This window comes from Pocillopora damicornis, chromosome 9 (genome assembly GCF_964200805.1).
Source record: "Pocillopora damicornis chromosome 9, jaPocDami1.2, whole genome shotgun sequence".
NCBI lineage: Eukaryota > Metazoa > Cnidaria > Anthozoa > Scleractinia > Pocilloporidae > Pocillopora > Pocillopora damicornis.
The window spans coordinates 21,025,220-21,051,300 of NC_142678.1; the positions used below are offsets into that span (position 1 = coordinate 21,025,220).

Here is a 26,081-nt window from a genome sequence, read left to right on the forward strand (position 1 = left end):
AGAACATCGCTACTCAGGTTGAAAAAACTTAACTGAAGTTATCTTCAATTCATTCATTGTATAACCTTGTATTTTTTTCCAAATGGCTAAATTTTAATAATTTCGAATTTTTAAACATGGTGGCATGTTTTACCACAAACGCGGAACCAAGCAGAGAAGCATTAGCATTTGTTACATGTTTATTTATTCATATATCTGATTTCGGGGTATAGATAATAATTTTAAACTGTTTTGACTGTACGTAAGACACACATTTCTCTCACTATAGAAAGTGGCGGAGCATAAATCTGCTGGAAGTATTAATCACCTCCTTTTAAAATATTTAATCCGATTCCATAGAGCGCCATTTGATTGAGTGCCGTGCAACAAAAAGTAAACTCAATAAGCCAATTACAAGTCTAAGTGACACCCACGCACCCGGCGTTAAGAGCGGGAAAACACGAGAAACAAAGTCCCGATTGGTTTTAATTTAGCACATCTAATTGGTTAAGAGGGTGGTGCGAATTTTTTGAACCAATCACAAAGCGAAGGAAAGTAAAGCCAAAGTAAGTCCGTGATACTTTCGACACCCAATCAAAAGCCGCTATTAATAGTAATTCAAAGCATTTTCTATGTTTTGGTCACAGCTTACCAATTCACACAGACACTACTGTGTAATAAAATGCAGTTACCTCAAACTTTTGAGAAAAACAACAGTCGGTCAAATTACAAGCATTTCACCCTGTCTGCTTTGACTGACAAATTGTCTTTAAAAATGGATACCTTCAGCTCTAAATGTAGGGCACAATATGATGGAGGAAGTAAAGAAAATTAAATAACGATTTCTTAAAATTGACAAACTGTTAATAAAATTTTTTCGTTCATTATTTATGTATACAGAGTCTTCGACACATTATCTTAGTAAACGAATGAGGATTCCATATCAGAATGAAACAAATCCGTTTTGTAGCATACTTTAACACTCTTGCTTCGTGGCACTGTCACGCTGTCACACTGTCACGCTGTCACACTGTCACGCTGTCACACTGTCATGCTTTATAATCGAAAGAGGGTGCTTTCTTGCAAATAACATTTACACATCACTTTCGTCTTCTGTAAGTACAAAAGAAAATCACAATTAAATGTTGAAGTGTTGTTTTCACTTTCCTTTAATTAATTTATTTCTACCGGTAAATTTATGACAGCTGGAGGAGAGAATTTCTTTCATTCTTTATGTTTCTGAAGGATTCCTATACCATGTTAGGTACATGACAAATACGCTTTTCACGCTTTTCCCAACTCAATATCCTCTAACCAAAGATCAAACATGGTGGCTCAGTAAGTGACTGCAAGCTTGTAAACGCGATCTAACTCTACATTGCAAGCTCAGAAAGGTGGAAGGGATTTCCACTAGGGTATGCCCTCGATAGTGATGTAGAGTAGTCTAATTCTCAGCCGAACTAAAACCAGTTAAAAATCAGGGTTGGATGTGGAATGAGAGTGATGAGTCGTGTCCAATAGAGAACAACACAATGACATGGCCAAGTCTCGAACCCAGACCTCTGGACGCGGTTACCTCTTTCTCTGCGTTTAGAACATACCGCGTGTTTTATTCCCTTGAAGAATACTTGAGATCCACGCTAAGCGATACTCCTCAGCTTGTTTGAATCTATCTGCGTGCGATGAATGGAACTCTAATGAACCTTAGAAAGAATTATTCAAAATTAGTAACACGTTATTCACCATTCAGGTTATTTACCAGTCCGCTTTTAATACGTCAGGCCAGGCAACTCAATTTCAAAACGCATTAACCACCAGTAGAACGAGCACTTGTTGAGCTGTTCAAAACTCATTTGACGCTTCGAACAACAAACTGGAAATTTCATCACTATTCTCTGTGAGTTAGTACTATTTTTTTTCAAACCATCTAGCAAGTCCTGCATCGATTGTAGTGACGGACTACCACAACTGATCAGGGTGGGGGTGATACACCGTTTACGAAAGAATAAGGCGGAAGTGGCGCGCTGGGCGAGTGACGTGCGAGGGGTTGCGCGTGATTCCCGCGTTCGTCCCCTGAGTACGCACAAAAAGAGACGCTCGTCGTGGACTCTACAAAGTAAACGACTCCTTTCCGAAGAGAGGCTGATCTTACCACCCTCTGTAGATATCACTTTGTTGTGTTCAATTCGCGATCTCCTTCTTCGGGAAGCTAGTTGTCGCGCCTTACTCCAAAAAGTCATTCCTTGAGCAGAATCATTTAATTCTTCATTGCCTGTTGACGGTTGAGCATCTTGAGAAACACTTGCGCCTACTCTGGCTGTCAACATTTCACTCTCCAGAGCAAGCCCCATTTCTGGTAGCGCCATCGAGGCTAGAGAGTCATTATCAAACTCCTGACTTGAAGTCACCAGAAATTGGTCTTCTGTTTGTTGTGGCGTTGAAACTTTAGTTGGGTCACCCTGAGTATCATCGTCAGGTTGGTCAGTCTGTTCAGGTTCTTCGGAATCCTTTGTTTCTGATTTCAATTCATTTTGAGATAGAAGTGCGTTGGACCCCACCACTTCCGTTGCAGCTGGTTTTGGCGGATCACGAGAGACGTTGCTACTAAGGGAAACCTTACTACCAAAAAAACCTACATTTGAATGACCTTGATCTGTTGTGTCAGGTTTCTAAAGATAAAACAAAGATAAACACATAAACAGGTACGTTGTGTCAGATAATGTTTTAAATTTTTTTTTAGGATTCAGTTCGTGAAGTAATTTCGAATGCCCCATGTAAGGCAAACCTAATAATTAGGAGAAGAATTTAAGAATGATAATCCTTCCAGTTAGCAAAAGGATTGACACAAACTTCCAGTCCTGTTCCTACCTTTGAAGACTGGACTTCTGCCCAGGCTTTCACTGCTTGTAGCGTTGGTGGGCACCAATCCCTTGGACCTGCTGACTGTATCCTTACAGGCACGACTGGCTCCGGTTCGACCTTGGCAAGGCGAAATTTTGTGAGATCACTCGAGCGAGACAATAAAGATCTCTCTGTGCTTTGCTTACGAGGATGTTCATCTGGAAGCTGGTCACTGAAAATATTGTGAATTGTTAGTTGGCAAGGAAAATAAGGTTTCACTATTTTATTTTTTTTTACATGGAAACTATAGCGGAAGTTTAATACCTTGTTGGCTGTCGCAAAGATGTAATTGAAAGAGCTCTAGGAGGTACTTCCACTGAGGACTCTGTTCTTGTCGTACTTCTTGCTCTTTCCGGTTCATAAGATGGGCCAGGCTCTTCCTCATTTCCCGCGTTTGCGGAGTATGGATTCTGGAATTTAGTGGATTAAAAAGAAAAAAAGAGACCCATGAGGAACTCCAGTTTAATGTATTATTTACTCAGTGGACGAAAACAAACTCTCCTTCGTTCGATTTTTTCCGAAGGCTACGTTTTTTAAACTTTGGGTCATTTTGGAAGAAGTTGAGGTATTCCAAAAAGCCCCAAAATAAATTTCATATTTCCAGGCATGCTAAGACAGTTAACGTTATTGTTTCTCTCGTCCCCAGTCTATATGTTGGATCCAACAATATCGGTATCTGCCACTGAGCTCAGGTAGGCAGAGGGGGCCGGCCACTATTTATCGCCTGGTGGAGGGGAGGGGTGGGGAGGGGGAGCTAGAAGATTTGGTTATGTCGCGATAAAATTCACCTGATCCACGGCTCTCAGGCTCTTTAATATTTTCATAACCACCCCATTCCCCTCATTGACAGTTAACTGGCAGTCAGTTTAATAGTATCCCCTTTATGCTCTGTTGGCTATGACTGACTCCATTCCATTCCCGCCTGAAAACCATGTGATCCCTCAGAATCCTCTACCCCCTCCCCCCGCAGTCGGCAAATAAAGACTGGTCCCTAAGGTAGGCTTAACCAAAATTTCTTAGGGAAATCATACGTCCGTAATGCGTATTAAAGGCGAGGTCTTACAACCTACCGTTTCTATCAGTATTCCGTATCTCCATTTCATCCAGCGTCGTTTGAGCGCTTCACGAAACTCCGCGCTCAGAAAAACACAAAATATGCAAACCATGATTCCCTAAAAAGAGAAAAAACATCAAAATGAATTCATAAGTAATGAGCACCTATTCTCTGACGAACTGTTTAATTAATTACTCAGTGCAGAAGCCTTCTTTGTCTTACATGAATATATGTGTGTTATTCACCAAGCGAATAAAGGGGTAAGTTTCTAAAGAAACTGTGGTGCTGCGTCGGTGGGAGAGTATAGCAGGTAATTTAGTGTTAACAACTGGGTTGAAAACGTAAATTAGCCACCGTAAAGTGTAAAAAAGCTGACGTTTCGAGCGTTAGCCCTTCGTCAGAGCGATTAGAGGAATTGTGGGTTGTGTGTGGATTTATATGTAGGAAGTGGAGCTACGCCATTGGTGGGAATGTGGTGACGAGAAAACAGGAATAAATTAGTTGAATGAAAAGCGCTCGTTGATTCCGTGGGGATTGAGGGTGCCGATTTGGAATATAAATTTTTGTTCTAGTGTTTTACGGCTTTCCGAACTGCCTAGATGTAAGGAAAGGCCGCAAACTGCCATATGCAGTTTAGAATGATAAGGAAGATTAAAGTGTCTAGCGACTGGTTTGGATGCGTCCTTGTCATTTCTTTCCACATCGCGAAGGTGTTCTCGGAATCGGTCACCCAATCGTCTTCCTGTTTCGCCGATGTATAACTTATTGCAATAAGTGCAAGTTATGCAGTAAATAACATTGGCGGAGGTACACGTAAAGTGATCAATGATCTTAGTAGATCTTTTGGGTCCCGATATTTTCTCTACGTTATGAGTGAAAGGACAAGTTTTGCATCGTGAGCGAGCGCATTTAAAAGTTCCAGATTGGTCACAGGTTTGAAATGAACTCCTGACTAAAAAGTTGCCTATGTTTTTGTCGCGTTTGAATGAAATAAGTGGGGGTTGCGAAAAGATAGTGCCAGTCTCTGAATCGTTTTGGAGTAATTTAAAATTTTTAAGAATGATAGATTTAACTGCGTGGTTGTGAGGGTGAAATGTAAGAGTAAATGGAATGCGGTCAGTGTTCTCCTTCTCAGCCGTTTGTAGTGCTGCCTGTCGATCGATTAGTTGGGCACGGTGGTAGCCCGCTTGAACGACAGAAACAGGATAGCCGCGTTTATCGAAAAACTGGCTCATTGCCTCTGATTTTTCGGAAAAATCAGAGTCGTCACTACATAAACGGCGAAGTCTGAGAAACTGTGAAAAAGGTATAGAGTTCTTGACGTGTGATGGATGTGAGGATGAATACAACAAGTAACTATGTGAATCTGTGGGTTTGTAGTAAACACTAGTACATAAGCCGTTGCCTTCAATTGAAATTTTGATGTCTAGAAAAGCTAAAGAAGTGTCGGAAATTTGCCAGGTATATTTAAGAGCCGGATGAAAAGAATTGACGGCGGTTATAAATTGAGTGAGCTCCTCCTTGGTAGAGGAGGTAGCGCCGATGCAATCGTCAATGTAGCGGCCGTAGAGTTGAGGTTTTGGGCCGTGGTATTGGCTAAAAAATTGGTGTTCGATAAAACCTACAAAAAGATTGGCGTAGCTGGGTCCCATTTTAGTACCCATGGCCACGCCATTAGTTTGTTTGTAGTAGTTACCACCGAATGAAAAACAATTGAGTGTGAGTACTAGTTCGGCCAGACGGAGCAGTGTTTCAGAGCTAGGTTCTTTAACAGTGCGTAGATCAAAAAAATGTTTGAGGGCCCGGAGACCTTCGTCATTGGGAATGACAGTGTAAAGAGATGTTATATCCATGGTGAAAATAAGTTTGTTTTGGTCGAGGAAACTAAAGTCACGAAAAATTTCAAGTGCGTGTTGGCTGTCCTTAATGTAAGACGGTAGAGTTTTGACGATAGGTGCCATAATTTTGTCTAAATAGCTGGAAATAAGTTCAGTGGGACAACTGCAGGCAGAAACGATGGGTCGACCTGGGTTGTTAGGTTTGTGGATTTTAGGTAAAAAGTAAATACATGAAGTTCTAGGAGTAGTAATGATGAGATTTTTAGCAGTGGCATTATTCACCAAGCGCCTGGTTAATATGGCTGGGTATTGGCAAAGTTTCATGGATCGAGAGGAAGAAAAGTCGGCATTGAATATTTGTCATTTGAGGGAAATAACTGAATCTTACCTGATGCAAATATAAGTTCTGTTTGGTGCTAAATAGCAAAATAATATTTTTATTTAGCATTAAAGTTAAACGTACCTGGAAGGGATAAGCAACAGCCACGAAATAATCGTAAGAAGGATTGTTCCCTGGCTGATAGAAAACGAGAAGGTAGATAACTCCCAGGAGTGATACCAGAACCACCAGCGCCTTGGAACTTTTCCTATTGGTGCAAGCGGAAGATTAAAGAAACATCAATCGGGAAAACACATGTTTTTACCAGTCTCCTTCACAGCCATTCTTTGGTATGTCACGCAGCGGTTTGTCACGCAGCGGTTTGTCACGCAGCGGTTTTGTGACATTAAAAAAAAAAAATAAAAAAAAAAAGGAGCGAAGGAGACTAGTTTCGGATGTGAATAAACTAATTTTTTTTAAAATTTGAATCTATGCAGCCACATGTCACATTTTTTCCTGATACTCACTTGATAGCATTCATTTGTGATGAATGAGAGTTCTTGAGTTTTTTGGTGAGCATTCGAATTACGTAGACTGCAACTCCACAGTTGATCTGTGATAAAGAGAACAAAGCAGAAATTCAAAGCATCAACTGATTTTCTGATTAGGATTAAGGAGGGATTACGAAGGCCTGTAAGTTTTAAAGTATTCGTTTCCTAAAGAAGGAGGATAGCCACAGTTCTGATTTGGGATCTCAGGGATTGAGCTGAGGATCCACCCCTCTCTGGTGGAAAATGGCATATACTTGACAGCTTTTTCTTCTTACCAGCAACATGATGGATAATGGAACATACAACACCAGCATGTGCTCTGACTGACTGTGTCTCACCCAACAACTGAAACAAAATCAGTAGAGTAGATGGGTCAGATAATTTACGAGAAAGTTGAGATATACGCACCCGATCTAAAATTTACGATGAATTTTCAATGAAAAAAAAAATACAAGGCTACGCATAAGAAAAACAACAACAACAACAACAACAAAAATAAACAAACAAGCGCATAAATGTAGCTGACCTTGAAAAAACTCTTGAAATCTTAAACTGCATGTATGGAAGGTACACACAGAACGTCAGAAAACCGGAAAAACCTGTTATATAGGAAAGACGAAACGAATATAAAACAGTGTTGTTCTAAAAACTTGCAAAATGGTAAGAACATTTGTTATGCTATTCTGTAAAATTTTTCAGCCGCGCGAAACAAAAAGTGAATTGCGTTGAATTGATGAAGAGATGAAAAAAGTGTGCGAAAAGTAGAAAATGAACAATTAATAATTAAAAATTAATAATTCTGCGAGTGAGTAGGTAAACAATTCGATTTACCATGTATATATCACACGGGTTTATACCCATTTGAATCATCATTGTAATCTTTTCCGTGCATTACTTTTGGAAGGTTTCCCTATTTCTAAACTGGAAATGGATGAAAATTTCGATTTGTTACTTAGAAAAAGTGTAGTTTATGCCTTGATTTGACCAAACTTACCCCAACCGAAGACATAATAGTACCATAGATATGACTCGCTGTCAAAGGGATACGCGAGCATGCGCAATAGAAAAACCCCTTCATTGAGCATCCACGTTATCTCCGAAGCCGCAAAGTAGCGGTTCAATAACCAGAATGCATTGCAAACGGCCTGTATGAAGGAAGGCATAAAGATCACTCTTAAAAGATTAAAGTATAATCTGCATATCAGACTTACTCGCACTGGGAAACTTGTCTCGGGTGTTGTGTAGCATGTTAAACAACTTAGGAAACCCGTCCTTCCTCCTAGATGGAAGACTGGCATATCAAGATCACAGATAATTGCCCCCCCCCTCCTTCCCCTCAATAAATGTTGCCAGATTTCCCTGGTTAAAAATTCATATCCCTGGGGGTGTGGGGAATGAGGAGAAGCGTTGCAAGATTTGAAAGTTGATTTAAAAAATGATGAAAGTAGGAGAAAATGAAGGAGTCTTACCGTGTTCGAATCTGTCTCTCCCATTTTCCCATAGTGATAAATGAATAGAGTGATGATGCGAAGAATAAACGCCAAGATAAGATGATTATGCAAAATAAATCGATCATTTTCACGGCCCCTGTTGATGTAAAATTAGACATCGATGTCTAAGACAAGTAGATTATTTTTTTCAAGTAAAGGGTGACTGTCAGTGAAGGAAAAACCTAAAAGTGGGTGCACAAAATACCTCCTTTTCATATTTCTTTCTTCGTGTAAACTGTTTCATAAATTATATGTTTAGGACCTACTTTCGAAGACAAGAAAACCATTTTGACGATTAGTAAGGTTTTCTTGCGACCATCACCTTACACGTCGACTCGATGGAATTAAAGATCCACTTACATGACGATGCAGATCAGTATGAATACTGGCAGCAGGACAAAAAATTCGATCCAAGAGAGAGCGATATACAACCGCTGCACACGCTGAGCATGAGTAAGAGAGTCATCCTATGAAAGAAACAAAAGAAGCAAAATAAATAAATCAACAAATCGAGCCATTAATTTCAAGTTCGTATGGATAGTTAAGTCAGGGTTGCACTCGGTATTCGTGAGGAATGAGAGCGGGCAACATGTCGAAGAGTTTTCTTTTTTCTTCGAAACGAATATTTTCTCTCGAAATGACGATAATATGTGACTGAAGTTCGAAAGTTCAAATGAACCATTCAAAGATTGCTTGTTCCATTGATTATTTCTTGATATGTGCGTTATATGTAAAAAGATTTTTCTTTTTTCGTTTACCTGTTTCTTCGTTGGTGTGTTAGATGCCTGCCTTCCTTTATCAGCTGCTTCCTTTGGTGTAAGTCTGTGACATTTTGTTACGTTCATCTCTTGCCAGTTACCCTCCTTATCACAACGGCGAGAAATATTATCTGAAAGAGTTAACCAATATTTTCAGATTTTTAGGATGTACTGTATCGCCCGTACGGAAGCATATCGGTTTGATTACTGAGTTGAGAAGCATCTTTTGGGGGAGTTAAAGAAACAACGCTAAAGGATGCCATATATTTCAAGTTTTAAAACGTAAGTGAATGGGGAAACGGTATATCACTTTCAAAAGCCGCTAATCAATAAGAATCAGGGTATTCGAGTGAAGGAATCGAATTCAAATAGTGATTCTTGCGTTTACCTTTTGTCGAAAACAGTAGGAAAGGACAGGGTTGTACGGCTGTTTGGCCTGCAAGAGTCTCCTTCCAGCAAGCAACATCATAAAGTAATTTGCACTTCACAACACCTTTAAAAAAATCGAAAGTGTCAGTTATTGAGAGCCATGGTTATTTGTTGAATAGTCCGCAGGATTTCCAAATAAAAAGATTAAGTTAAGGCCGTGGGTCATGATGCTGCGTTTTTAGGGAGGATAGTGGTATTCTCAATGTGCCTCTTCCTCTCAGAAGTATCAAAGGGGCCCAAAAAGTTGCAGGGGAACGTGAACGATTAGTTTCGGAGATGACTACAATGAAGTAGCGTCGCGTTCAGGTGAGCACAAATCGTGAATGTCTGTTTACTTCCGGTTTGGCGGGAAAGATCAATGCATCGCGCGCACAAGCCTAGCAACGAACACTAGCTCCTCTTAGCAACCGGTGTGACTAGAGCGAAGTGCGTGATACAATTCCTCCCTTGTGCGCCTATTCTTAGTTTTTTTTTTCTCTCAAAGATAGACATCTGGCTTTGAGGCTACGCAGGAAACACTTTTTATCCTCTGAAAACTATTGAAGAGTTGGTAAGATAAAAGAAGAATTAGCGTGTTACAAGCTAACCCGATGAAGACCTTAAATTCGCATTGCTGTCGCAATTTGTAAATTATGACAAGTTGCACTTTCCGCCGCAAGCTTACCTGGATCTTTAATGTAGTTTTGTGGGTTCTTTTCACAGAACTGTTTTAATTTGTCATTAATGGTCTTAAGATCCTGTTCCAGGGTTGATGAAATAAAAACCAACTAGAAAAACAATAAAAACACTCAGATGACGCGAACTAAAAAAGTGAGCTAAATAATTTAAAGTTGGTTCCTCATTTCTCTACTTGTGTTTCATCTCCTTTCCTTGCCTCTCATCACACAAGCGTAGACAAACTTCCGCAAAATTTGACAGATTTTACGGTGCCCCTCCCAACAAGGTCGATAACTTTGATTTTACCATCCAAAACCGAAGTTTGGTCCATTTCAACTCAGTATTAACTAACTACTTACACAAAGAAGCAAAACAGTCACTCCGGTTTTGATAGACAAAGTCATGTTATCAACAACCAATTAACACGTCTCAGCTGTGCGTCGATACGGCTGCTCTGATTCCTCTTAGTTTTCTGTAATACAAAAATGAAACGTATCAGTGAATTGAAAATGATTGGGGCTTCAGTGATTTGTATTTCAAGGAAAATGACGTGAATTCTAACAACAATAACAACAACACTGTACAACGAAAGTATTTTTTATTTCAAACGAACATGACACGAGACAGGATTGCGTGTGTTAAATGAAAAAAATAAAATGAAATGCCACTGTTTCCTAAATTTACAAGGTATTCTCTATGCGGTGGTGAATTTTCTGGGCTCACGGCGTGAAGTAGAGATGCTGACTCGAGACGACAATTTCTTGAATGATTGCTTCTGGAGGAAGTTCAAATGCAGTGTGACTCAATTGTCCGGTTCAACTTTTTCCTAAGACGCAAAGTTTTCCCGCAGACAAAAAAAAAATGACCTGTATTTCATTTAACGCAAGATATTTTGACGAACCGTTCGTCCGTCACAATATTTGACTATCCGGTGATAGTCAAAAACCAGCTAAAAGAACGAAATACTGAAGCCACAAGATAGTTAACGAAGTAATCACATGAAGATCCAACGTCTGCTATTTTACTTTGTCAACATGAAATTAAAATTACTTTGCTGATACAAATTTTTCTTTTATAAAGCTTAGTCTTCCGCTTTTATGGTGGATGACTCGGAACAATTGCGGAATGAAAAACAAGAAGGCTTAACATCTCAGTTATGCTTTCGATTTCCGGCTTTTTAATTAAAGCAACAGATCAACAGGAGCGTAAAATCAAATTATGACATGATCAGGCAAAACTTTAGAAAGAAAGTCGCTTGACTGTGGTAAAGAGAAAGAGGGTGTTTCCTGAAACATATTTGGTAGTCAGTGGGTAATGTATTAGCTCAGTAGCAGTTTGTAATTTATTTTTGGTCGCTATCGTGTGTTGGTCTCAACTTACAGCAGGCAATGAAATAAGAACGACATGCATGATCAGCACGTTGATTTGAAATCGCTGCAATTACACCAATGCTACCAAACTGTTCCGACGATTTAACTCAAAAAAATATTGTAAAACTATTGCAGTCGCTATTCACGGTTAAAACAGTAACAATAAAGCTTTGTCTTTTGTTCTTTGAATCGCGAGATAATAATGATATCTTCTAGATCTCAATATTACGACCAGATGCTGCTGCACCTTTGTTGGGCGATAAGGTTGAGTGATAACGCGTCAGTTCGTGAGTACGCGTCGGACTTGTGCAAGCTACTCTGATGTAGAAAGTCGCTGTCTTAAAGCCAGCATTTAAAAATCCAAAATCCCAGTAATGTTGCTCACGGATAGAGAGATTCTGCAACGTCTACATACACAATAACGCAGCTTTTTATGGCTAAAACCACCGAAAAAAAATTTACATGACAAGAATAAATTAATCAACGTAAAACAAATTGCGGAAAATTTGACATCACTGTTTAAGTCAAGTCAGTCATAAAATAGTTTCGCGGAGAATATTTATGACATGTTAGCAACGCAAAAGTGTCTAACTGTGTAACCTGCCTGTTTAAGTCAAGTCAGTCATAAAATAGTTTCGCGGAGAATATTTATGACATGTTAGCAACGCAAAAGTGTCTAACTGTGTAACCTGCCTGCTTATTTCATAACGAGCGATGCTTTCTCCCTTCTCATCGATCAGTTCCTGTAGCTATATTAGCATATGTCATCCAATCTTGATTGAACGTGGTCATCGATTTCTACATTGCGCGTTTAGCGTTTAAGAGAAATAGTGCGTTGTTTGCCAAGGTGAAAACAGACAACAGACACTGTTTGATCTAAAAAAAAACAAGTAGTTTTGAATTACGTCAATTACTTCACGCCGTCAAAACAGTTCACCCCTCAAAACCCATTGGCTTTCGTTACCAAAACGCCCTTGGAACTCCATACCTTTCGCTCTGCATAATTCTACCAAATCGTGTCATCAGAGTTTGCTGTGTACACAATTTTCGATGCCAAATTGATTCAGTGTTCGATTGGATTCACTGACTAGAACGTGTTTACCGCATAGTCTGGAACGATTAACAAACAACATGAAGCGTAATGAACAGTGTTCTCTGAAACTTCCGGTGAACGAGCGATGTTGCATGACTTCCGCTTTTGTAGACTCCCACGCTACTGTTTTGCATCACATTACCTGAACCGTACACATTGTTATTTCACCTATACTAGAAAAAGCAAACATGCCGACGTGCATAGCCACAGACATACTCAGAAAACCTTAAACTAGTTGAATCTATCATTTTTTTGGCTGCTATGACCCTGAGCGCAAGCTTTGTACTCTTTTTCTGGAACTTTGTATGTGCTGTACTTAAATTTTCTCGGTGTCGACTGTTTGTTGGAACTAACAAGCGGTGGGAAAAAGTGTTTTTTAAACTTAAAAAATCAAAACGAAGCGCGCCTAAGAGCATTTAATTCTAATTACGCTCTTTTATATATTTTGAATCGAAAGACAGCGCTGGTTCTAATTGAATTTTTATTGAATAGAAATTGCCTTCTAGAGTTTTCAATTTAATGAAATACATAACAGATTTAAATATTGTTTTAGTCATTTCACCTTCCGAAAAATCTTTATGATGACTCCTCTGAAGCAGCGCACAGAAGGAGAAGGAAAAACAAAACAGACTTAAACAATAATAAAAAAAAGAAAAGAAAAAAAAAGCAACGTCTATAACTTTCTCGGACAATTTTCCTTCTCAACACATTTGCATCCTAACTTATCGATGTGCATCTGTATTGTTTTCAAGATGTTCTTTTGTTTTATCTAATTTTAATATTTTTCTCACCGTTACTCCAGTCAGCTTTATCATTTTCGATACTATTAAAAAAAACCTATTAAAACAAGCGGGGTGTCCGAGTAGCTTGATTCAAAATTAGATGGAAAATGTTGCCAGAAAAAGAAAAAAGCACGCAACCGACTTATTAACTTTAGACATGGTGAAATGAAAAATAGGAATAGTAATAAATAAAAATATCTAAAAAGGGAATCAAGTCACTTTTTCCAAAGATTTGCGACCCTGTCAGTAATTTACACCGGCAAACCTTTCACGGAATTGCGATAAGCAAAATACGAAATATATTCATTCGTTGCATATCGTGTCTAAAATACGCACAACCTACTTCAGCGAAATAAGAAGAGAGAAAAGAGAATAAAAAAAAAGGATGAAGTTTCACGCTCGTAGAAGAAATTGCTATTTTCTCTCAATCGCAAGCAGAAATATCCCGGTATTCTACACAGCTCATTTCAGTTGATAGCGACTCTTACCTGGTGTTTTTTTTTTCACTGTCAAGTCTCTTCAACACCGTGACTTCGATTGAACTCAAACTTGTCATCAACGAAAAGCTATTTGCAAGGCTTTAAAAGACAATTAAATCAATTGTACTCAAATGAATGCAAACCCACCGAGGCTTGGCTGTGGGGGTTTTTATCGACTTCAAATAAACCACATTCTGAATGGATCAAGAAAACTATCAGCTGATTGCATGCCAGTTTCCCAAATTAAATAGCGCATGTTTTATTGGCTTACGACACCTCCAAGGTATAGGGTAGACGATTTCACTTGATTAATTGTCAACCTGCGTAATATTTAAAGTTTTTGTTTTAAATAAATTTTGATTTTTCTTGGTCTAAAACTTTCAAGGACGAACAAGGAATAAGAGTAAGTGTCTCTGAAAAGTTTATTGTTCAATATAAAAATACTTTAAAAAGCACCCATATGCAATATTAACCAACTCGGCTAAAATCTGACATTGTGATTGCCATGACAAACAGTTTGTGATAAAATTCAATAAACAGACAAGTAATCTCAAACTCGATGTAATATACGAGATGTCAACAATACGAATGAAATACATACAAAGCTAAACTGCGAGATTGAAAAACTCCACAAATCGAAAACGGGCAATGGGTCTCTGTAAATTCAAATATACTTTAGTTCGATATGGACCTGACATACAGTTCTAGTAGAAAAAATTGCGTTCCGTAAAAGTATCTTAAGGCGAATTTTTTAAACTAGCGATTTAGTGTTCCTTCGATCTGTAGCTGAAGACACTAATCTGACGCTGTGTTAATTAAAATTAGACACTGGCTCATATTTACGACTTTTTATCATTCGACTTAACAATAGAACGCTATTTTCCACTATACTGAATACACTCGTCCTTGAACTAGTAAAATTTCCCCATGAGAACGACTTTACACCACAATGTTCTTTAAAATGTCTCTCTGTACAATATACTTTTTTAAAAACATACTCTATACCCTACTTCTGTGCAAATTCGTAAATTACAAATTTCTCTTTTTCGCACAATCTGAATTCTCTGGTTACTCATCAAAAGCAAAAACGTCCCTTTTTTGTCTTGATTTCTGTGGTAAGGAATCTTCGGGGTCTTGGTAGTACCTGCGTGACCTCAAAGTATGTCTGGAAGGTGTTACGGCTGACACAGGAGTCGAACACTTAACTTTTCGACCTTTGAAGTGTGATTTTGCAAGGGGTGGTGACGCAAACGCATTGACGTCATAAATCCACGTGGCTCTCCGACTCTTTCGAGAAGAGCCCGCGAGTGGCGACGGGCTGGAACTTGACGAGCTGTTGATTGGACGAGATCTCGGCGAAGTTCGAATACTGGAAACGCTCTTCAACGGCTTTAAGGGTGGAAATTTCTCTCTGCGTTTTTCTTTCAAAGTATGTTGGGAAGGTGTTCTCGCTGATACAGGAGTCAAACACCGAACTTGTCGACCTTTGGAGCTTGAAGTTGCAGGAGGTGGTGACGCAAACGCATTGACGTCAGAAGTCCACGTGGCTCTCCGACTTTTTCGAAAAGGACCGGCGAGTGGTGACGGGAAGGAACTTGGTGAGCTGTTGATTGGACGAGCTCTCGGAGAAGTTCGAATTGTGGAATGGCCCTTCAATGGCTTTAAGGATGGAAATTTCTGTCTGTCCTTTTCTTTCGCTGATGATTGCACATTGCGGTCTTTTTGCTGCCCTACAATTTGAGAATTCTTGTATTCCTTAAGTGAAAGTTCCATGATCCGACGTATCTTGACCCGTTCTTCAATAGTTTCGTACAGAGCGTTGTCCTGGAATCCACTTGGAGCTGGTTCGGATAAAAAAGATGGCCCTTCCTGTTTGCTCGGGAACAAACCATCAACTTCTTTTGTAAATGAAGTTCCTTTTTCGATATTACTTTCTCTCACTGATCGAAGTCTCTTAGGAGCTCCAGTTTTAACAGGGGTAACTTTTTGGGGACACTGGAAAGAGCAATCTACCTCCGTCGCTACATCTGATTTCCTTCGCTTCGTTGGCCTCCCCACTTCTGGCTGAAGGTCCTCAGATTTACGCTTTCGTCTCCAGTTAATGTTAGTAGACGACGTCACGGAGTCCTCTACTTGCTCGGAGACTTCTGTCTGAAAATTCTCTGAATTTAGCCTCCGCGTCCAGCTGGAGATGTTGAACGGCGACGTTACTGCAAAGTCATCTTCGTCATCTTCTCCGTCAGTGCTGCCAGCCACTGTACTGAAAACATCGTCATCCTCATCAAAATCGTCAGTATCTACTTCGGGTATGCTGTCCACTATGGACGTTTTTGCTGTACTTGGCCGTGAGTCAAGTAAGTTGCTATTGTGAATCTCGACTGAAGTTGTAGGCCTTATCTTTCTTAACACTGTGGCGGCTTTATTTTGTTCAATCTCCATATCTCCGTCAAAATGTCCCTTCCCGACATCTATTATCTCTATCTTTTCGACCACCGGTTCTTCTTCCCTTCCAATATTTTTCTCAAATACCGTGTCCTCGTAACTAGTTTTAACCTCCTCGATAGTGTCATTATCCGGAGTATCTCCCAGAGTGGCCTCATCAGAACCACCATTCATATTCTCCACAATGGAGTTGATCCTATAACTCAAATCTTCTCCTTCAGATGAAAACGAACCAAGGAACTGCGGCACATCAAAGCCATAAAAGTCCTCCTCCTCTTCGTCATCTGACTCAAACAACCGAGTAACACCAGATCGTTTCTTACCATGTTTGGCGAGAAAAGCTGCAGAATGGTAATCTTTTTTGATGCGTGGGCTGCCTTCCAAGAGCTGAATTCCTGAATATTTACTCGTCGCGCAGTAGTCAGCGCTTTTTATGCGTGGGGGTGACCCACGAACGGTAGTTATGGAAACATCTCCCAAAGATACAATTGTATCTGATGAAAAGGAAGGATCCGTTATTTTGTCGACGTCGTCAACGGCAACCTCTTGCAAGTTTCTCCCAGCTGAAAGCATACCAGACACACCCATGCTGTACTTGTCATAAGTGGGACCACTTCGAGGGCTACCAGAGGTGGACCTTAAATCGGCCTCAGATGAGAATTCTTTCACGTGAAAGGCCTCTCCACAACAAGGCGTGTTCTCTTGGATATTTATCTGTCCCTTATTCCCTCCTTTCACTTTTTTCTGTGATGTCCTGGTTTGGAAACTTTGTACTGACTGAGATCTTTGTTTTGGACTTCTGGATTTTGATTTAACACTGGTAAAGTCCGTGGAAACAGTTCTCTCCCTCCGCTCACGATAACTCTCAGGGCTGTCGGGGATTTTCTGTTTTAACTTGGTCTTGTTACAAAGCTTAGAGTCACACTTATCTTGTTCTACGTGTTTTCTCAAGCTATACCTTCCACTTCCCGCTGAAGTTTCATTTGAAAAGCCTGATTTCTCCGAGCTTGCAGGAGAGGGACAGTGATCCAGTGTTGGCGTACTGGAGAGATCATTTTCGTCGTCATCCGAGAGAGCGTCCTCGGCAGGAGGTCCTTTCGATGACGTTTCTCCACTTGAACTCTGAATACTCTCGGTGTCAGAAGAATTTGAGTGTACATCTCGCAAAGGCCTTTTCCTGTTAACACACAACTTTCTACAATCAGACAACTTCACCTCTACTTGTGAGGAATCTTTCGAGTCATGAAAACAGCTCTTTGTGCTTTGGCTTACTTCGATATCTTCTGTAGTTTCGCTAACTTCATTTTTCGACGTGAGAAGTTTTCTTTGTGGCTTAGACTCTACACAGCTATGCGGGCAAACGCTCGAATCTACTTTCTTCCCCAGCTTTACTTCTGCTGCTAGTCTCGGAGAATTCGTTGAAGATGTTTTTCTGGTCTTCTCTTTGTCATCTAAATCACTGGGCGACTGTGTCATTGTAGCTGGAGCTGACTTAACTCGTGATCGTGTACATCTAACAACGCTGTCGTTATTAGCATTGGCTATCGTAGTTTCTTGTTGATCGCTCGACGCTTTTCCACTCTTTTTCGTCTCCCTTGTGACAATTTTATCACAGGGTTGTTTTCTTCTTCGTGTTTTCTGCTCTCCTTTTTCCTCCCCTGTTTTTGGCGATCCAGATCTTTTGGGTCGCGAAATACTACCAAGACAGGACATTTCCAGACTTTCCATCTGGGTGTCTTCCGGTATAGTTTCCGGCGAAGTATCGAAATTTGGTTTTCTGTCACAGAGTCCACCATGATTCCCACTTGCAGCAGAGCTACGACACGACCCCATGGAACCTTCCATTCCAATATCTTGTCCCAAACTTTTCGAACCATTTGCCTCACACGACTTAACAGCATTCTCTTTTTCATTTTCTGTAGGCATCTCCACATGAGCAGACGCATGGCCCCCATCCTCTTGACATGATTCATGATGACTTTCCTTCGTAGCTGACCTTAGGCATGACCTTTTCCGACTTTCCATCCTGATTTCCGACTCTTGTTGTACTTCTGTTTCAAGTGACGTCATCTTGCCTTTTTGCATGTCACTCTCTGTCGCGGGAGCTTCACGGATCATGATGGAATTTTTCAGCTTAACAACCGATGCATCCCGCGTACTTCTGGGACTCTCCATATCTACTTTATGCTCTAGGTCTTGAATTATTTCCTCATGAGATTCATCTAGCTGCTCGTTTTCATCGCAACAATCGGACAACTTTTCTCTTCTAGCAGATCGAATGTTCTTTGATTTAGGACTTTCTCCTTGGGTGTTTTGTTTGCTCTCTCCTTGTGAACGAGAAGCATGAGTAATGAGATAGTCAACGCTATACTTTTTCTTTCTTTTTAGTTGTTCATCTGCTATCTGATTTGTAGACTCGAAAGTTTCACAAAAATTTTCCTTTCCAGCTTGCCTTAGACGTGTTCTCCCGATATTTTTATGTTGGAGCTCCAGTCTGGACTCGTCTGACGAACTAGCTTTACATTTAACCAGGTCGACTTCACCTCTATCAGAATGGGGTCTTCTAGGTCGAAGCTTCGTTCGGACAACGCTGTCTTCGTCACAACTCGCCATGTTACAACGAAAAACACTCGACTTAGGTTGTTGGTTAACTTTACTACCATCCTCGCCGGAAGATCCTTGTTCGTGGGTGTGCATTTTCGCATCTGCACTCTTTTTCTCCACATTTTGGGCGGGAGATACTCTCTTTCTTCTTTTAGATTGGCTCTTCTCGAGGTCTTCACGAGATGCCGGAGAAGACGCATATTTATCGCTTTTAGAACACGTCGCAGTAGGACTTAAAGACGACGACCGTACTCTGGTGTTGGTTACCCGTTCTGAAGCTGTCTTCACACTCGTTTTCACCAAGTTTACACGCCTTTCTCTAAAATACCCAACTGTACGTGCGGATGCATCCTCTCCTGGGCTGTTCGTTTTGCTTTCAGAGCGTCTGGGACTGCTGCGCAATTCTCGCCTTTCAGCCTCTTTGACCTCAAAAGAACCTTTGCCGATTCTCCGTCCTGACGTTTTCCTTGGAGTATCATAATCAGTACAATTCCTCTCGGGGGTGGAGTTGGTGGCAGATGTGCGACAAGCAGGTCTCTCAGGCGAGGGGTTGATGGGTGTTTGACAGCCTTCATTTTCATTGAAGCCTTGGTCTGGAGGAGTTTGATACACTGGAATCATTTCCTGGTTGTTTTGCTTTGATGGTGTTTTTTCTTCAGCTTCAACCGCGACGGAGTTTTGAGAACCAGGAATTTCAGTCCTAAATCATGAGAACAGAGGCAAAGAAATGAATAAACTACACTGTACAGTTCAAGTAACTGACTGAAAATTTAAAAGCTATAATTATGTGCACACTTGTATTTATTTAACCTTCTGTAGTCAAAATGCGATTTTCCCAAACATTTAAAGATACAAAGCATTGAAAGATAGAAGTAGCTATGTTGAGAAGAGCTTTAGGAAATAATGCGCGGAACAAGTAGCCTTCACCAAACCTGTCTCGCTTTCACTGTAAAAACAGGTCTTAGAATATGCCTATAGATTGAAGACATTTCGCAATACCTTCCTGCAATATTTTCATAAGTTTACATTTACACACTTCACCCCCAATGGAGAAAGATACAGTGGGCGTTCACCAATATCTTCTGTTAAGCCAGGGTTCTCAGTTGAACCCGTAACCCGTAACACCTGTCACGGGTGTCACAGGTAAGTGTTACGGCTGTCAAAGTGCTTCAACCAGTAGATCAATTCGTCTATCAAATGCAAATAAAAGAACGGCTTTTTGAGTAAATTGCTGGGTAAACTATTGACTGTTAGTTGCTTTCGCAATGTACCTTTCTTCGGTTTTAGTTGTCAAAGTGAATAGCCTTTTTGCAGACCATAGAATAACCGAACAATCGCTTCACGTCTCCGCAACGTTGAATATGGCCGCCATATTGAATTTGTAAATTTGAACCCAGGCTTCTCGCAGATGTCGTCTTTCCACGTGCAAAAACATGGCCGATTCATTCATTAACAAATATTTGCGCTATCTTATACTCTTTCTCATTTAGATATATAGCAGTTACTGGGTCAGTGTGGCCTTGAGAATTAGTTTTTGTAAGTGGGTGCCCCCATTTGGAGAGGACTGGTTACCTAATAATTATTTTTGTATAAAATGAATGCCATTAACTCAGAAAGCAAAGCATTGTTATTGCAGGTTAATATTTCATTGAATATTGCAGTGTAGTTTTCAGTTTGATAAGAGATAATTTCAACTTTCCGTAGTTCAAAGCCACTGAACAGATTACAAAATGTACTTAAACTTGTTTGGAGAAAGTGAGAAAATATGCCCCCAAAATGAAGGAAAAAGCATTTCTGAGCATCTTAAATAAAAAATTTCCCGGGGGAGCATGCCCCCGGACCCCCCTAGCAGCTTGGGCCCTATGGGCCCAAGTTACACGCCCAAAGGGCGTGTATATTAGGGTTACGCCTGTAACTACCAAAGCAACGGCTGTACAAAATTCTACTGAGAACCCTGGTTAAGCTGTTCCTTCCCAGTAAAATTATTTAAGCTAATTTTTACCTGTTTTCCTCTTTCTTTTCCCTCTCTTTCTGCTGATGTTTTAACAACATATTTTCCAAAAAGTCTTGCAAACTTGGTCCTCTTCTGATCAGTTCATCCAGGCTTTTGTAGTTAGATGAGTCCCTCGAAAATGCCTGATGACGGTCACTGTGAAGATGCTGGAGGAAAATTTATTACAAATAAGGGTTGTTTTACGAATTTAATTTCAAAGAAACCTTTCTGTTGAAATGTGTGGGAAAAACAATGGTCAAATGGACTTCAGATCTGGATTTGAGCTAGGCTACATTTTATTATGTTGCTCTATTGGGAAAGACTCTTTCCTCTCAAAGAAAAAAAAAAGGTTATTTGCAGATAGTGGAGATAAATTCTTTAGTTTCAAATGGCTGGATCTTTTACCAATTTTCCACGAAGAAGCTATGCAAAATATTAATGGCAGGAGTATATGTACTTACCATGTCCAGATCCTCGTAATGAACACAGCAGCACTCACAAAATCCTTTCTTTTTATTCCTATCCTCTTCAACATTTTTTCTGAAGAAAAGAAGAAATTATATCATGAAATCCTTCACCATATTGTACACACGGCCATAATAAAATAGTTAGCTGCCATCAGAATAGAAGCCAGCTCTGTTCTGGGAATACATGCAGAAAATATGGTGCAATAAACAACACCACATGAGAGTACAGCTTGACACATCTCATATATATGTACATGTGGAAATCCACACACGGTTCTGGAGTCAGCTATGAGCACCCCATGATTAACCCTTAACTCATTAACATCAGTATGCACTTCCTCCACACTGTTCTCTATACATTTCCTAAGGTGCTGATAAGGAGAATTTGTTCAACAATCAAGAGCTTCTTTGGTTGGTGATCATTTCCTTTACTCTCATGACCTTAATGTGTGATTCAGGGGTGATATTGTTGGGAGAAATTAGATGCCAATCACTCTCAGGGGTCAAAGGGTTAAGACTGTAAGTATGGCTAATTAGAGCTTAGACACTGTATGTATAAGAACACCATCAGTCAGAACTGTGAAAAAAATAATTTTGCAAACTGCAGTCATCAACACACAAAATGCGACTGAAAAAATTATATAGATTAGTGCTATTAACCTTGATAAACCAGACCATCTAATTTCAGCAACATTTCTTACAACTTAAACAAACTCAACATAGTTATGCTTCTATATGTAATGAAGTGTTGAAGCATCCTTCTTAACATGTCTAAAGGTATCACACTGTATCAGGCACACTGAATTTTTACAATTTTATTTTTTTTCATCTACCTTTTAGTCTTGGCAGGCTCCCTACAGTCATGCTCCAAGTCTCTCTTTGGGGGGTCAAAAGGACCCCTTCCCAACGCCCCATCAAAGTAAATCTTTGGCCAGTCCTTCAACTCATGAACCAGGGGCTTGTAAGCACGACTGTGATCTTCTACCTTGATGAATGGAGAGTGCAGCTTTCGTACCTTAGGTTTGACGCCTTGCTTGGCTACTCTACCAATTACTAAAGCTTTGGATGTTGGTTTCTTTGGAATGCTATCATATCGCTCCAATTTCTCTAACATCTTTTCTAGTGAAACGATTTGAAGACCCCAGTTCCTTGCATTAGCGATGACATTGCTTGTTCCACACGTATAGGTTATGGCTGCATGTGCTGCGAGTGCCTTGCCCCTCATATTATGTTTGGCAGAAGTCTGACCACTTTGTTCAGTACCACATGAGTCTGCACTTAATGGAGATGGAATGGCAGAACCTTTTGCTGATGAGCTACAGCAATCATAAAGGGAAAAAGCATTCAATACTTACTCACTTTTTAAATATACTTTAAAGAAAGCTTCACTTAAAAATCCTGAACCATGGTTTTATTCATTTCATGGAAGATTCATTAATGGACTCAAGCTTGAAAAACTGTCATTTGTTAGAGATTTGTTCGTAATTGATAACATTCAGTAACTTGGCCTGACTGTATCAAAAATAGGCTATTTGTGGAATTTGTCCTGGCCTATGGGTCAATCTAGAAAACTCAGATGGAGAATGTAGTAGTTTCCCCTATCTGAATGACAACCACACACTAAAGATAAGCTTCTTTTGAGTGAAAATAAAATGAGTAAAACCCTTAAGTTAACACTTTGAGCCATAACAGTGACTAGCATCTAATTTCTCCTTACATTTTCACCCCTGAATCACTCATTAAGGTCATGAGAACATAGGAAATGATCACCAACTAAAGAAGCTTTTGATTATTAAACAAATTCTCCTTGTCAGCACCTTTACAAATAGCATAGAGAACAGTATGGAGAATATGCATACTGATGTTAGGGTGTTAAGGGTGAAGGATATTTAGCCTTCGCTAGTAATTTGTATCATTTCTTTTTTACCTTTTTGTGTTTCCTGGAAAAGGACTTGGAATTGATAAACTAGGGCTTGGTGTTGAGTTGCTTCTTGGAGAGCAACGGCTGTCAGCATCTTTCTTGTTGGTGACAACACAGCTAATGTCTTTGCTCAAAAATTCTTCTACAGCCTTTTAAATTCATTGAAAACAATCATTAGCTTATTTAACAAAAGCATTGCTGGTATTACCTTTGTTTGCCGCCTGAAACTTAAGCCTATTCATTGAAGTTTTCTTCAAAAAGAACCATGAAAGACTGGCAAATAATGAAGGCAGGCTCAAGTTGTCTTTAAGAGAGAGGCGTCTTGGCACCATCAGGGTACTAACAACCCCTTGACTCACAACTATTCACGCAATTTTCAGTAAAAATGTGATAAGGCTCACTTCTATACTGTAGTAACAAGCTGCACCCTAAAATTTTATTGTGATCTTTGGTTCAGACACACTTTCAGCAGCACCCTACATGAAGATTCATGTCCTTGATACATGTATATAAATGCTGTTACAGATAAAACCAGACGTGATTTAGTAAAATTTTGTTTATGAAGCAAAATAAGGGATTGGTTGTTTGTTTTACACATTTATAATGCTGTTGCTCTAACTGGGATTTTACAAGCTGTTGAATTCAAAATCTTCTCTTACCCCTCCAAGCTCTTTTATGCGAGCTTTTAAGCTGCCTGTTTTGCGATAGTTTTCAAGATCCAAGTAGAATGTACAGTCTTTTAATGGTTCTTGGCGTTTCTCGTGTTGAAATTCAAGTCTTCTTTTACCTCTGGGACTTATTTCTAGACAGGGAAAATACCATTTCAATCATATATGAACATATTTGAACTAAAAAAAACAAAATGCACCCATACACTCAAAATCAGCTATGACAAGTTTGGTTTTTAGGTTGGTGGACTGTGGTACTTGTCACCTAACTCCCATGAGTGATCAAGACAGAATTTCTTCTAAAAAGCCAATACAACATCAAGCAGACAAGAGATGAGAATTAAGAAAAAAATCAATTAGGGGATTATCAGTTGATCCAATACCAAATTCTCCAAAGTAACATCATAATAATTGTATGGCAGACAGTATGAAGAATTACTAATAAAATTTGGGAGTAAATGGGTTAATATTAGTCAGGAGCAATTCCTGGGAATAAACCATTTGGGCCATCACCAAGAGATGTTTTGTAAAAGTCCATTTTTCAGATGACCCATTTTTTCTCACACAGAATTCATTTATACTATTTCTTGTCTGGATATGAATTCTTGGGGGTTTTGGTTGAGAATATGATTGGCAAAATAACACCTGTAACCAGCTGTTTTTACTTTTCAAAAACCAAGGCTTCCTTGATTAAAATCTTTCCATTCTTCCCCATTTCCCTCCCTTTTTTGTTGGACCTAGCAACCCATATTCAAGAGAGGGAGGGTGATGGAAAACAAAACATTCTGTGGGGAAGGCTTAAGGCATAAAAATATCAAGTGCAGCTTTCTTTCTTGTAAACAACTATACTACAGTGGGGATTATAGAAAATAATCAATATGGAAGTGATCGACAATGCTTTCTAGAAGGAACTAAAATGAAAGCATACTTAAGAGCAACCTGAGGAGGATGTATAATTCATCAGGAAAATGAAGCACTTGAATCAAAAATATAACAGCTGGTCTGTTTTATACACTAACTTCCAGCTTCAATTAACCTGTCGTCCAATACAATCAAAATACTACCTAGCGATCACATAATGTGACTTTCTCGTCACGACGCCAAAGATTTTTAACCGGAATAGTTTTAAACAAGAACAGCGGTGATATCTTGACGTCTGATGATTGTCTTCTAAGTGAAAGCATGTAACCGACGCAGTCAGAGGACACCAAGACGCGATCGGACTCAAAGGATTAAAACTTAACTAAATTTTACTCCGATCTTTGAAAATGTGGACGAACATGACAAAATTTAATGGAAATTTAAAAATTCAACGGTAAAATAAGCCAACATCCCGTAGTTTTTGTTGAAAACAATATCACAGCTGCCATGACGATTCACACAGCGGCGTGAAAACGAAAAGACGAAACAAAAACCTCCACGACAAAGACGTCTTCGAGAAGCTCCGCTAGTTAGGAGCCCGTAACAAAAACGAAAACGATGTATAAAGAATGAAAATTTGTGTTACTTACTGTACTTCTTTGAAAGTTCATTCACTGAAGGAGTTTTCGTTCTTCTTCGCGGACTTCGACGAAGACCGATTGCTGGAACTGACGCTCGACGATTAGAAGACATGATTTGGGATCTTTGTCGATTATATCGAACTCGTAATTTCGCCTGATGGAAGTTCTCTTACAGGTCGACCATCGATATCGACGAAAGGGGATAATTGAGCACGAAACCACAGGAAACGGCGTAAAATCTGCCCTTAACTAAAGCAGAATTTCAGCTGTTTCACACGCGAATTTCCCGGGCTAGTAAAAGAATGCAGATTTTCATGCAAGCGCGGGAAATCCCGTCATGCTATGCAACCTAATCCGAGCGCTGCTGACGTCAAGCGCCACTCGGCCATTATTTTTCGTCTTACGGCAGAGTTTATCAAGATAAACAACGCTGCATTATTTTGTGTTAAAATGAGTATACACTATGGTGATTTTGTATATTTTGAATGGCAAGAGGGAGGTTTCTGTCCTTTAAATTAGAGATAGTGGAGAACGGGGAAAATTAATTTGGGCGTGATACGAACAAAATCTATGAAGGTTATAAATAGAGCTCTTAAAATTGCATATCTAAATCACATTTTGGTCTGAATATCTCAGTAAAGTTAAATGAAATGTTAATCGATGCATTTGTGGTACTTTATGGCCTTCGGCCAAAAGTAATTGCGCAAAAGGACGCTTCAAAGGGCCCATGAAGGCGAAAAGTTTTCAGAGTTTATTCATTATACTACCCTCATAGGTTTTGATC

General features: G+C 39.7%; 2 protein-coding genes across 5 annotated transcripts; both read right to left on the bottom strand.

The window, feature by feature from the left end:
* Window positions 1-167: 167 nt before the first annotated feature.
* Window positions 168-12,551, bottom strand: LOC113679685 (uncharacterized). Of its 4 annotated transcripts, none has more exons than XM_089182294.1 (19): window positions 12,335-12,520; window positions 10,336-10,448; window positions 9,984-10,086; window positions 9,279-9,383; window positions 8,891-9,021; window positions 8,493-8,599; window positions 8,112-8,229; window positions 7,637-7,787; window positions 7,169-7,241; window positions 6,918-6,987; window positions 6,619-6,704; window positions 6,236-6,359; window positions 3,951-4,052; window positions 3,145-3,290; window positions 2,848-3,052; window positions 2,546-2,648; window positions 2,132-2,509; window positions 1,581-1,682; window positions 168-1,092 (listed from the first exon to the last, which is right to left on the bottom strand). In XM_089182294.1, the coding sequence occupies exons 2-19, from the start codon at window positions 10,378-10,380 to the stop codon at window positions 1,073-1,075; spliced, it is 2,169 nt and encodes a 722-aa protein (XP_089038420.1). In that variant the 5' UTR covers window positions 10,381-10,448; window positions 12,335-12,520; the 3' UTR covers window positions 168-1,072. The 4 variants fall into 4 exon arrangements, with proteins under 4 accessions (XP_089038420.1, XP_089038418.1, XP_089038419.1 ...); XM_089182292.1 differs by adding an exon at window positions 12,040-12,222 and having other exon boundaries at window positions 2,132-2,648; window positions 12,335-12,512; XM_089182293.1 differs by having other exon boundaries at window positions 2,132-2,648; window positions 12,252-12,551.
* A 1,553-nt stretch (window positions 12,552-14,104) lies between these two features.
* On the bottom strand, window positions 14,105-25,621 carry LOC113679705 (uncharacterized). Its single transcript, XM_027196671.2, has 7 exons — window positions 25,307-25,621; window positions 23,787-23,929; window positions 23,134-23,276; window positions 22,040-22,522; window positions 21,201-21,279; window positions 20,749-20,906; window positions 14,105-19,446 (listed from the first exon to the last, which is right to left on the bottom strand). The coding sequence occupies exons 1-7, from the start codon at window positions 25,407-25,409 to the stop codon at window positions 14,769-14,771; spliced, it is 5,787 nt and encodes a 1,928-aa protein (XP_027052472.2). The 5' UTR covers window positions 25,410-25,621; the 3' UTR covers window positions 14,105-14,768.
* Window positions 25,622-26,081: the final 460 nt, after the last annotated feature.